The 13,538-nt window shown below is 42.7% G+C and overlaps 1 protein-coding gene across 1 annotated transcript in view; it reads right to left on the minus strand.

Annotated features, from left to right (window-relative positions):
* Positions 1 to 329: 329 nt before the first annotated feature.
* The window catches only part of GRM1 (glutamate metabotropic receptor 1), a 268,257-nt gene continuing 255,048 nt past the window's right edge, over positions 330 to 13,538 (minus strand). Inside the window, exon 8 of the mRNA XM_026649556.1 lies at positions 330 to 1,176. Within this exon, the coding sequence (XP_026505341.1) occupies positions 330 to 1,176 (847 nt within the window). The remainder of the gene's footprint in view (positions 1,177 to 13,538) is intronic.

Genomic DNA, 13,538 nt, shown 5'->3' on the forward strand with positions numbered 1-13,538 from the left:
AGTGTGTGTGAGTGTGAGTGATTTTTATGTTTACTCATTTTTTTTTGCTATAGAAGTTGTTTATTGGGTTTGTGCTTTGTCAGAATTTCCTATTGTCTTCTCAAAGTACAACACTTTTATTATTTTTTTAACAGCTAAATAATTTAAGCCCTCAAATAGATCATTTTTAGTGCAGGATACAGTTTTTGTCCCATCACATATAACATCACATTCTGCTTTCTCATGCTTCCCCACCCACACATCTTGGTTCTCTCCCCCCCCGCCCCCAGCAATTTCCAGTTGATAGCAGCCAAAGTCCTCCTTGTTCACACCTTGATGTAATCCTCATTCTACAGGGTGGAGGAGCTTTGTTTATAATCCCTCAGGATGACCGAAGCATAGGTCACGTTTGGGGGGGTGCAGAGCACTGACTCTGACACTGGGGAGCTGGGCACCGAGCTGCCAGAAGCCACCGAATCTCTGAAAGGAGATGGAGGCGTCAGTGCTGGTGAGTCTTCCAGAGTCAGTTTGCTAGTCGCCCGTTCCTCTTCCTCCTCCTCCTCTTCCGTGGTCTCCGGCCTCTCGTACACGTATCCCTGGATGAGCTTAAACTTCTCGCTTTCCACCTCGTCAGCCGGCGGTGAGACTGGCTCTTCACTGAAAATGGCCATCTGGAGAGGAAGAACCTGCTGTTGCTGCAGTGGAGGCTGGTAGAGGACCCTCACTCCATTCCCTGCATTGGGCATGGGGATCACAGAGTTGAAGTCAGGAATGCCGGTGGCAAACTTGTTGACCACGCCTTGCACCTGCTCCACAATAGATCTCTGCTGCAGCACCAGACTCTTGGGGGGCTGTTCAGGTAAGAACAGGTTGGTCTCTTCTGCCGTTGCCTGAAGTGGGGGTGTTGCTGTCACCCGCCTGTGCACCACCATGGAAGGGCTGCTGGGCTGGCTGAAGCGCACTGGCTCGCTCTCTTCTTCCTCCACCACATTGTAGAGAGTCTTACTGCTGATGTCTGAAAAAGTCAGGCTCTTGCCTTGGCCATGGTAACTTTTAGTGAGGGGCTTGATTACTGCTGTCTGATTGCATCCCGTCTCCTTGCTCGTTACATGCATTGAGAGTCTGTGCCACATGTGTTGTCCCTTGGGAACATGTCTTCCACCTGGTTCAGACCATGACACAGACTTTCCATTAGAACTATGAATAAAATAAAGATGGGTTTATTTGCATTTACAATATGCACACATGTACAGCATAACAAACAAGCCTAGAGAAATACTTGGCTGCCTTGCCTCATTAATCGGTTCCCCTGCTAGTCAGATAATCTCAGAACCAGGCACAGAGAAATACTATGAAGAGAAACCATGATTTATCTTAAAAGCAGCAATTACCACAATTTGCATCTGAATCCAATTATTCCCTGCCAGCAACTGACCCTGCAGCCAAAACAGAAAACCTGACACTGAGGGCATTGGAAAGGTTACCCAAATTTTAGGCATGGCAGCTATTTTGGTTTACATCTAAGTTTGCTTGCTGTATCTTACAGGGAAAAATAACAGGCAGAGTTCTAATTAATGCTGACTGCTGTTTACATGAAAGATGTCCAAAGTGATGGAACAAAAACAAACCACAGTCTTAGCCCTTGGCATTTAAAATATTGGTAGCAGAAGATACTGCTAATAACTCTTTCTGTCCTGTTAGCCAGCCCCCTCTCCCTCTCCCCCTCCCAAATTTAGACATACATTACAAGTCCCAGATATTAAAGGATTGGAGGGCCTTCCTAGAGGGAAATCCAACACTCTGCTACACTTTTATGATTTGTGAACTCAGACAGGAAGAGTGGCTCTCTCCACCCGTCCAGGAGTCCTATCAAAATTAAGTGGGACATCATAGGACTAAAGCTTGTTAATTGCCCCATCCACCCATGGAGAAGTATATGCACCAGGCCTCATCCCATTGATTTGAATGCCAGAAAAGGGAAATAAAAATAGCTAACAGGAAGATTTTTCATCTCTTTGCTGTTTGGACTCTTACAAGGGCTGGAACAAAGAAACAGAAAAGCAAAGATCCCCAGGATTGGCCTGGGGTAAGCCCTGAAAAGGCATTTAATGCTGACAGATTACTACATCTCGCTCACCTTTTGCAACCCTAGCCCATCAGGGTAATCTGATTGCGGGCTGCAGGCTGCTCACCACTGCCTTAGACTGAACTTATTTGTCCATATATGTTGCCTGCTTTAACCTGTAAATAACTCTCTCATTTCTTTTTCCTAGTCAATAAATTCTTAGTCAGTTTACTATAGGATTTACTACCTGTGTTGTCTGTGGTGTGAGATCTATGGAACAAAATGATCTGGGGCAAGTGACTGGTCTTTTGGGACTGGGAGCAACCTGAGTATTTTGTGATTTTTGGTGTAAGTGACCATTTATCACTAAGTCCAGCTTGCCTGGGTGCCAAGATAGACTGGAGAGCCCAAAGGGACTGGCTGTGACTTCATGGTAGGACTGATTTAGTAATCTAGGAGTTCACATTTGATGCTGGGTTGGTGAAATCCAATTATAGAACGCACCACCAATTTGGGGTGTCTGCCCTGTTTTTGACAGTATACTCTGAGGTAGGCGCTCACTGTCACGAACCATTCCAGACAGTGTGACAAAAGGCAAAAATAAAAAACTGTAGAAAGCTGTTCACAGTTTGTTGATTTGTTTGTCACTGCAGAGCATGCCCCCGTATTTTCAGTGCAGAGTGGATTTAACTCAACCCAGGGATGATTTTCAAGCAAGGAAGAAAGTGCTAGCATTTAAAATAGTTGGTTCACAAAAGTGCAGGAACTAGCAGCTTGTGACGCCTGGCCAGAAAGGGTTAAACATCCTGCAAAATAAATAAACCTCAAAAGACATGTGGAGGGATAATGTTTGTATATTTACATTTGTATGAGCAGGGTCAATCAACAGTCCCTGTCTATGCTGTATTCTGATAATTCAGAGATCAAAAAAACATCCTAGCATTTAAATGAATTGTAAACATGGGTTATCTCGGTATTCATCTCTCTTTGAAATGTACTGTGAATGGTGGAGGAACAAACAAATGGCCTTATGTTAATTCTGTAGCTAAGTACTGGTGATGGACCTCCTTCAAAGTCATCCTAATTACCTTTTTGTTCCTGGAGGAACTTCCAACTTGTCAAAGAGGACATGAAATTGTGTAAAAGATCCTTGGGTCCTGATTCTGTCATCTCAGATCTGCTTGAGGCTTCATACAGGGGAAGCTTAGGCAAAAGGACTGAGATCTCAGTCCTAAACTGGAACACCCTGCAATGATTTTGAACTATAATCTATGAACTATTTCTGAAAGAACTCTGCAACTACAGAACTCACCATCTCTGCTATGAAACTGAACCTCAGTGAATTGAACTCATATCTGTGTGTATACTGATCTTTTAACCATTCTCTCTCTTTTGTTTTTTAATAAATTTTAGTTTCGTTAATAAGAATTGGCTGTAGGGTGTATTTGGGTAAGATCTGGAATATTCAATAACCTGGGAGGTAATGTGTCCGATCCTTTGGGATTGGTAGAACCTTTTCTTTTATATGATGAAATAAGATTTTCAGGAATCTTCATCATATCTGACTTAGGTACCTGGATGGAGGCCTGAGGCTGGATCACTTTAAGGGAACTGTTGTTTGGACTTCTGAGTAACCAGTGAGGTAATAAAGAAGCTGTTTTATGCTGGTTTTGTGAATCTAAGTACTGGAATATCCACCAGCTTTATGAGGATTGTCTGCCCCATTCTTTGCAGTTCACTCTAATTGAGTGACCACAGCTGGGCCCCATTGGAACCTGGTCACACAGCTATATAATCATCCTGGGTCAAATATTCCAAATCCTTGCTTAGGCAGAACTCTGTCAAAGCATTCTAAATGGGGCTTTTGGTGAGAGTGAAAACTTGAGGACCTGGCCTGTGTTCTTATCCTCAGAAGAGGAACCAAAATGCAGTGAACCAAAGAACTGTGCTTTCCTATCTTCCTCCCCCATCCCTGGAAGTAGTGCCTGGAGGGGAACAGTACCTCAGCAGCTATAGCACACATTACAGAATGGTGATCAACAGAACCAAGCACAAATATTCTCATTGCTGACAAAACCAATAGAAATAGTTACTGCAGATAGATCAACCACTTCTGCAGAGAGGCCCAGGGGAGGAGAAAAACTAAGATTCCCCACACAGCGCTACTTTTGAGTTCTTATCTCAGGAGGAAGGGTTTGCTCTCTAGAGGAATAAGCAGGGGTCCAAACCCTGTGATTTCAGTGGAGGTCCAAGGCAATCCACATGGAAGCCCTGTACCTCTGTACTGCCTCCTGACCCCATGTGGCTGTCCCTGGCAGCACAGCTCCACCAGAGCGACCCTGACAAGGTTTTTCCTACTAGTCCCTGCTCCAGAAAAATGATCCTGAATGTTTTGTTTTTCTCCTGCACAGATTCCTCCCCAACGCTGTTTTTCATATAACAAGATATCACTGCTTAAAGTTTGTGAAAACTACAGTGACAAAATGCAGCTCTGTGGAAATGGTAGGAAAATGGTGCAGAATACAAACCTGTATATTTGGGGTATGGGAAGGAGAAATTTACAAAGTGACATACCATTTTCTATTTCGGTGCAAATATTCCTGGAGAAAAAAGAATTTGAGATGGATCTGTGCTGCAAAATTCAGATCTAGAGCCAAGGGGTGGGTTTTGGAGACAAGGGTTTGGTTTGCCCCACAGGAGCCAGTCACAATGTTCATACATCCAAAGTATGGATATGATTGGACCCATAGTTTTGGCTAGAAAAAAAAAGTGGAAATTTCCCAGTGCTTAAGAATACAAGCTTTATAGTAAACGGTGAAAAGATGAGGAAGATTTAAAAAATATTCTGCAGACTGTCACAGTTATGATCAATATGAGCTGTGTTATATTTTGTTTTTAAAATGTTGTAAACATAAGCAAGTCAAAGAACTGAAAATGTTAGAGGCAGAAGATTTTATATCCACAGAAGTAACATTTTAATATACAAAGTTTTACAAAAACACTTCCCATAGAAAAACATTTGGTCTGCCATTGAGTTCGATGCAATTCTCTACAGTATGTCGGCACTGCATTCTGCATGATACTCTAAGGAACACTGCAAAAAGAATTTCTGAGTGACCATAAGGATGATTATTTTTGAGACACCGCATCCAAGTTAAGAGAACAATTTGTGTAAATAAAATACCCATAACTGATGGAAGTATAATGCTCCCTCATGATAGGGCTGTTCTGGGAATTAAGTGTGGTGTTTGTAATAAGATGTGTATTATAAAGAGGAAAATCACAGTGAACGTGAGAACTAGGGGATAGCAAAATTATGCTGGGGGAGACTTATAAAAAACATAAAAATAGCCATACTGGGTCAGAGCAATGGACCAACTAGCCTACTAGCCAATCTTCTGACAGTGGCTGGGGTCAAATGCTTCAGAGGGAGTGAACAGAACAGGGCAGTTATCAAGTGATCCATCCTCTGTCATCCAGCCCTAGCTTCTAGCTGTCAGAGATTTATGGACACCCAGAGCATAGGGCTGTTTCCGTGACCATCTTGGCTAATAACCATTGATGGACCGATCCTCCAGGAACTTATCTAATTCTTTTCTGAACCTAGTTATACTTTTGGCTTTCACAACGTTCCCTGGTAACAAGTACCAAAGATTGACTGTGTGTTGTGTGGAGAAGTACTTCCTTAAGTTTGTTTTAAGCCGGCTGCCGAATAATTTCATCGGGTGACCACTGGTTCTTGTGTTATGTGAAGGAGTAAATAACACTTCCTTATTCACATTATATAGTGGCATTATGATATTTTCTACCTTATTTTCTATCCCTTTCTTAATGGTTCCTAACATTGGGTTAGCTTTTTTGACTGCTGCTGCACATTAAGCAGATGTTTTCAGAGAACTATCCACAATGTCTCCAAAATCTTTCTTGAGTGGTAACAGCTAATTTAGAGCCCATCATTTTGTATGTATAGTTGGGGTTGTTTTTGACTGTGCATGACTTTGCATTTATCAACACTGAATTTCATCTGCCATTTTGTTGGTCAGTTACCCAGTTTGATGAGATCCCTTTGTAATTCTGCATAGTCAGCTTTGGACTTAACTATCTTAAGTATTTTTGTATCATGTGGAAATTTTGCCACCTCACTGTTCACCCTTTTTTCCAGATCTTTTATTAATGTGTTGAACAGCACTGGTCCCAGTACACACCTTTGGGGGACCCCACTACTTACCTCTCTCCACTGTGAAAACTGACCATTTATTCCCACTCTTGTTTCCTATCTTTTAAGCAGTTACCGATCCATGAAAAGAATTTCCCGTTTATTCCATGACTGCTTGCTTAAGAGCCTGTGGTAAGGGACCTAGTCAAAGGCTTTCTGAAAGTCCAAGTACAAGATCTTGGGCACAGAAGAGGGAACATTATGTGAAAATAACATCTAACAGCAATGCACTTTAAACCCCAATTCAGCAAATCACTCAAACACATACCTAACTTTAAGCATGAGTAATTCAGTAATTCCATTGATTTTGCTGCTCTCTCTCATTCCGACGCAGATTTCCTCCAGCATGGTTCATGTTCTCGTTTCTCGACTCTGCTCTCTCTCATGCTAAGTAGACTTCATTATCATCATCTACTCCCTCATTCCTAACCTTTGGTGTGTCTCTTCCCATCTTTGATTCACTCCTCAAACCACCCCTTTAGCCTTTTACCTCATTCTATGCCCAAGATCTTGAATATTACATGACAGGCAAAAATTGACACTGCCAGGAACTCCCTAGCTCCATCTTCATCTACCTCTTCCTCCCACTCCATTAATTTCCCTCCCTACCACATTTTTGCCTGCTCGCCTCAAATCCAGATCTTCACTAAAACTCCTGCTTCTGCCCTCCACTATGCCGCCAACACATACTAAAAGAAACCAAACCAAAAACCATATGATAATCAAACTAACTTGCAACTCCACCACCAAAATATATAATAACTACTCGTTCACTCACTTCGGTTTACTCTCTCTGGGTGAAATCCTGCTTCTACTAAAGTCTATGGGAGGTTTGCCATTTACTTAAATGGGATCAGGATTTCACCCTCTCTGCTGATTATGTTAATTATGTTTGAACTAGCTTTAGAATTTTGGTAGCCTTAAGAGGGTCCCATCCTCTCACTCTTGTCTTCCACTTTACTACTTCACTCAATTTCTCATCCTCTTACCCCTTTTTTCTATTTATTATCTTCCATCATGTCAATTTACTGTTAATCTGTTAATAATTCATATTTGATACACAAGTAATAATGCAAGGGAATCATATAAATATGTGAACTTTATCACTTTAAATCCAGAAGGAAGGCAATCAGGGAATTGGATTCAGGTTAGTGCATCCTGTCAAACCATTTAACATGCAGCAGAGCAGTTGTTATTCTAGAACTAAGATCAGGCACCTTGAACATGGTTATTTGGAATTCAGAAGTGAAGGTGGGGTTGGGAGAAAACTACTGAATGCACACACCTTAAAGTGAACTATAAAATATAAAACAGTACAGGAAAAACAGGAACCTAAACTGTTCATTCAAAGCAATGAGTACTATCCTGAATTCATTTGGGATACATACAGACCATGTCATAAGAGATTGTTAAGAACATAAGAACGGCCATACTGGGTCAGACTAATGGTCCCACCTAGCCCAGAATCCTGTCTTCTCATAATGGCCAATGCCAGATGCTTCAAAGGGAATGAACAGAAAAGTTCTATTATCCAGTGATCCATCCGCTGTCATCCAGTCCCAGCATCGGGCTGTCAGAGGTTTAGGGACACTAAGAGCATGGTGTTGCATCTCTGACCATCTTGGCTAATAGCCATTGATGGTCCTATCCTCCAGGAACTTATCTAATTCTTTTTTTAACCCAGTTATACTTTCAGCCTTCATAAAATCCTCTGGCAACAAGTTCCACAGGTTGACTGTGCGTTATGTGAAGAAGTATTTCCTTGTGTTTGTTTTAAACCTGCTGCCTGTTAGTTTCATAGGGTGATCCCTGGTTCTTGTGTTATATGGAGGAGAAAATAACACTTCCTTATTCATTTTCTTTGCATCATTCATGATTTTATAGACCTCTATTTTATCTTCCCTTAGTTGTCTCTTTTCCAAGCTGAGCAGTACCCGTCTTTTTAATCTCTGGTCATATGGAAGCTGTTCCATACCCCCAATCATTTTTGTTTTCCAATTCTAATATATCTTTTTTGAGATGGGGCATCCAGAACTGCATACAGTATTCAAGGTATGGGTGTGCCATGGATTTATATAGTGGCATGATGGTATTTTCTGTTTTAGCCATCCGCTTCCTAACGATTCCTTACATTCTGTTAGCTTTTTTGACTGCTGCTGAGCATTGGGCAGCTGTTTTCAGAGAACTATCCATGATGACTCCAAGATCTCTTTCTTGAGTGGTAACAGCTAATTTAGATCCCATCATTTTTATGTATAGTTGGGATTATGTTTTCCCATGTGCATTACCTTGCATTTATCAATACTGAATTTCATCGGCCATTTTTTTGGCCAGCCACTCAGTTTTGTGAGATCCCTTTGTAACTCTTTGCAGTCTGCTTTGGACTTAACTATCTTGATTAATTTTGTATATTGTCTGCAAACAGTGTCACCTCATTATTTATCCTTTTTCCAGATACTTTATGAATATGTTGAATAACCCTGGTCCCCATACAGATTCCCATGGAACCCTGCTATTGACCTCTTTCTTGTGAAAATTGATCATTTATTCCTACCCTTTGTTTCCTGTATTTTAACCAGTTGATCAATGAGAGGACCTTCTCTCTTAACCCATGACTACCTACTTTTCTTAAGAACCTTTGGTGAGGGACCTTGTCAAAGGCTTTTTGACATCCAACTACTGGATCACTCTTGTCCACATGATTGTTGACCCCTTCAGAGAATTCTAGTAGATCTGTGAGACATGATTTCCCTTTACAAAAGCTGTGTTGATGTTTCCCCAACATATTGTGTTCATCTATGTATCTGATAATTCTGTTCTTTACGGTAGTTTTAACCAATCTGCCCATTACTGAAGTTAGGCTTACCAGCCTGTAACTGCTAGGATCACCTCTGGAGCTTTTTTTAAAAAATGGCGTTACGTTAGCTATCTTCTTCCAGTCATTTGGTACAGAGGCCTATTTTAAGCGATAGGTTACATACCACAGTTAGTAGTTCTGCAATTTCATATTTGAGTTTCTTCAGAACCCTTGGGCTTATAGCTCGTGAACTATTAGTTAAATGTATCAATTTGCTGAAAAATTTCCTCGATCAACACCTCAATCTGGGACAGTTCCTCAGATTTCTCATCTAAAAAAAATGGCTCTGGTGTGGGAATCTCCCTCACATTCTCTGCAATGAAAACTGATGCAAAGAATTCATTTAGCTTCTCTGCAATGGCCTTGTCTTCCTTGAGTGCTCCTTTAGCTCTTTGATTGTCTAGTGGCCCCATTGCTTGCTTGGTAAGGTTCCTGCTTCTGATGTACTTAAAAAAAGTGGCTGCTAGTTTTTGTGTCTTTTGGTAGTTGCTCTTCAAATTCTTTTTGGGCCAGCTACTTATATTTTTACACTTGACATGCCAGAGTTTATGCTCCTTTCTATTTTCTTCAGTAGGATTTGACTTCCAATTTTTCTAAGATGCCTTTTTGCCTCTAACTACCTCTTTTACTCTGTTGTTTAGCCATGGTGGCATTTTCTTGATCCTCTGACTTTTTTTTTTAATTTGGGGAATACATTTAATTTGAGCCTCTATTATGATGTTTTAAAAAAGTTTCCATGCAGCTTGCAGATATTTCACTCACGACTGTTCCTTTTAATTTCCACTCAACTAGCTTCCTCATTTTTCTGTAGTTCCCCCTTTTGAAGTTAAATGCTACTGTGGTGGGCTTCTTTGGTATTCCCTCTCCCTCTACCAAGGATGTTAAATTTACATTATGATCACTATTACTGAGTGGTTCTGCTATATTCACTTCTTGGACCAGATCCTGTGCGCCACCAAGGACAAGATCAAGAACTGTCTCTTCCCTTGTTGGTTCCAGGACTAGCTACTCCAAGAAGCAGTCATTAATTGTGCCTAGAAATTTTATCTCTGCATCCCATCCTGAGATGACATGTACCCAGTCAATATGGAGATAGTTGAAATTCCTCATTATTATTGAGTTCTCTATTTTTACAGCCTCTCTAATCTCCCTGACCATGTCAAAATCACCATCACCATCCTGGTCAGGTTGTTAATAGTATAGTCTTATTGCTATAGTCTTATTATTCAAGCGTGGAATTTCTATCCATAGAGATTCTATGGTACTGTTTAATTCATTTAAGATTTTTACTACATTTGCCACTGTTTCTTTCACATATGGTGCCACTCCCCCATCCTCACTACCTACTCTGTCATTCCTATATATTTTGTACCCTGACATTACTGTGTCCCATTAATTATTATCATTCCACCAAGTTTCTCTGATGCCTATTATCTCAACATCCTCATTTAATACTAGGCACTCAAGTTCACCCAGCTAAGTATCAGAGCTGTAACTAGTTATTTTAGCAACAACATGGGGGGAGGGTCACGGGGGTCACATGTTCCCCCCCACCAGATTTCTGCCTTACATTTAGCACAGAAGTTTTCAAGCTGTGGGGTGTATCCCTGGCTTTCTGTGCTGTGGGAGCTGGGGTGCTGGCTGGCTGGTAGCCCTCCCTACACTGCTCCCCAAGCCGGGCCGCCTCTTCACGGCCAGGCGCTTGGCACAGCTCTTAGCTGCACCTCTGACACACTCTTGCCTCTCCCACAAAGGAGCCTGGCGCCAGTTGGCGACACCCCCTGGAGCTGGCCCCTGTCCATGGGAGCCTGGCTGCCATGAGATGCTTGCCTTGGGGAGCATCTCATGGCAGCCAGTCTCCGCAGGCAGGGGCTGGCTCCAGGGGGTGTCACTGGTTTGCACCACGCTCCTTCAGGGGACAGGAAAGGGCAAGTTGGGGCACAGCTTGGAGCTGTGCCACCCGCCCTGCCTGGGCAGCACCTGGCAGTGCAGAGGCGGGTTGGCTCGGGGAACAGGGCAGGAAGGGCTGCCAGGCAGCCAGCGAGCGAGTGCCCTGGCACAAGCGGAATGGGTGATTCCCACCAGCTTCTCATCTGCTGTCTCCTGGAAGGAGGTGATGGTTTAGAAACTGTGGGGTGTGCCCCCGCTCCCACAGTTTGAAAACCTTTGTGCTAAATGGAAGGCAGAAATCTGGGGGGGGTGACCCCACATGCCCCCACACGCTGCCCCTTTTCTCTGCCTCCACGGCTTTGTGCCCAGGGCGGTTGCCCTGCTTGCCCCCGCCTTGGTTACAGCCCTGCTTAGTAGTATTTAGACTTCTTGCATTTGTATACAAGCAATTATAAATTTTGTCCATATTTAGTTGTCTGCCTTCATGTGATGTAATAGAATAGGACTCTTTCACTTGACGGTTTCTCTTCAGCTCCTACCTGTACTTTATCAATTTCTATCCTCTCCTCTTTACTATGATATAGAGAATCCTTGTTAACTGATCCTCACCTACAGGATGTCTCTGTCTGAACCGTGTGTTCCTGTCGGAACTTTCCCCCAGCCCTTAGTTTAAAAACTTCTCTACGACCATTTTAATTTTACATGCCAGCAATCTGGTTCCATTTGGGTTTAAGTGAAGCCCATCCTTCCTATATAAGCTCCTCCTTTCCCAAAGGTTCCCCAGTTCCTACTAAACCAAAAATCCTACTTCCTACTAGAGACAACTGTGCCTGCAGATAGTGGGGGTGGAGGGCCAGAGTGAGGACAGCTGTCTTCAGCCACGTTACTGAGCATGCTCAGTCCATGTGATCATGCTCAGTAGAAGCCAAGCCGAAAATTTGGGGGGGGGGATGTGAACCCACATGGCCCCCCACGCATTACCTCTGCCCTACACCATCATCTCATCCACGCATCGAGACTCTGCAGTTCTGCCTGTCTAACTGGCTCTGCATGCGGAACTGAAAGCATTTCAAAGAATGCCAGCCTGGAGGGTCCTGGACTTTAATCTCATACCTAGCAGCCTCAATTTGGCCTCCAGTTTGGTCTCTAATACCTTTCCCGATGTCATTGTTATCTACATGTACCACAATCACTAGCTCCTCCCCAGGAGTGCACATAACTCTGACTAGATGCGATGTTATCTAAGTGTTATCTCCTCTTTGGAGCATAGGAGCTGGAACTAGGGGTGCTTGAAGTGGTTTCCATCATATCCAGGGTTTACAGTTTGGTTCAATGCTCTCAGCACCCCAACTATACAAATTGTTCCAGAAACCCTGCTTTGGAGCCTATATTTGTGGGAATGGTGACAGGATGCAGGTGCAGATCAAAATAATCTGAAAGGTATAACTGAAAATGTCATTCACACAAGACAGCTGTAAACAGGCTTTGTTTTTGACCTACTGCCTACAAAGAAGGGTCAAAGGTGAGGAAGAGTCAAACTGGACCAGACAGGCATCAATGCAGTAAAAATGCAAGTCTTGCTTATTTTCCTGAAACAACATTAATAGGGCCTATATTTACACCTCTACCCCGGTATAACGTGACCCGATATAACATGAATTCGGATATAACGCAGTAAAGCAGTGCTCCGGGGGGGGGGGGGTGGCGCGCTGGGCTGTGCACTCCAGTGGATCAAAGCAAGTTCAATATAACGTGGTTTCACCTATAACGCGGTAAGATTTTTTGGCTCCCGAGGACAGCGTTATATCGAGGTAGAGGTGGACTAGCTTTTGTTGAGGGTAAAAATATAAATTTCATGCATGTAATTATTTTGGTTTTTTTGATTTTCTATTTTTGATAAAACAATGTACTATGACCATTGTGGTTTGAGACTTCACACAGACTATCCAGAAGAGGTGATACAAACTTCAGCCTTTAAGAAAAAGAACTGTAGTGATGAACGGTGGGTAGGCGCTGTCAAAAATATACTGAGTAAGGGTCCTCTCCGATATGGTGTGTCACTTTAAGGGTCACAATCTTAATGCTGCACAGTAATCACCTAATGTATGAGAAATGAGTTCAAGAGATTTAAGGTGACACTCCCTTGTGGCTAGGAGGAGGATTTACAGCTCTGTTCTCTGACCACACGTGTTCCAAAGGTGAGTGGTGGGTCTTTTCTTTCTGCCCTCCCTATCTTTTGCCAGAAAGAGGAAAAAACCTTGGTATACTGGGTTTTTCCCCAAAGCAGGCCAGTAGAGAGAACACTGTACTTTACTCTTCTAATTTGGCCTAAGAATAGGCACAGATGGCTGAGCACAAATCAATTAACTCAGACAGCAGAACATACCACAGTCCTGTGGTAAATTTTTGGTCTGTCCCACAAATTGCAGACCCCATTTGTGAAGCTCAACAGGTGACGATGATGATATCACTACCCCGACTGTACTTTTTCAATATACAGCCCATTTTTTCCCCTACCCAAGGGCATGACA

Source organism: Terrapene carolina, unplaced genomic scaffold, assembly GCF_002925995.2.
Source record: "Terrapene carolina triunguis isolate 2854851 unplaced genomic scaffold, T_m_triunguis-2.0 Scaffold85, whole genome shotgun sequence".
NCBI classification, from domain to species: Eukaryota; Metazoa; Chordata; order Testudines; family Emydidae; genus Terrapene; species Terrapene triunguis.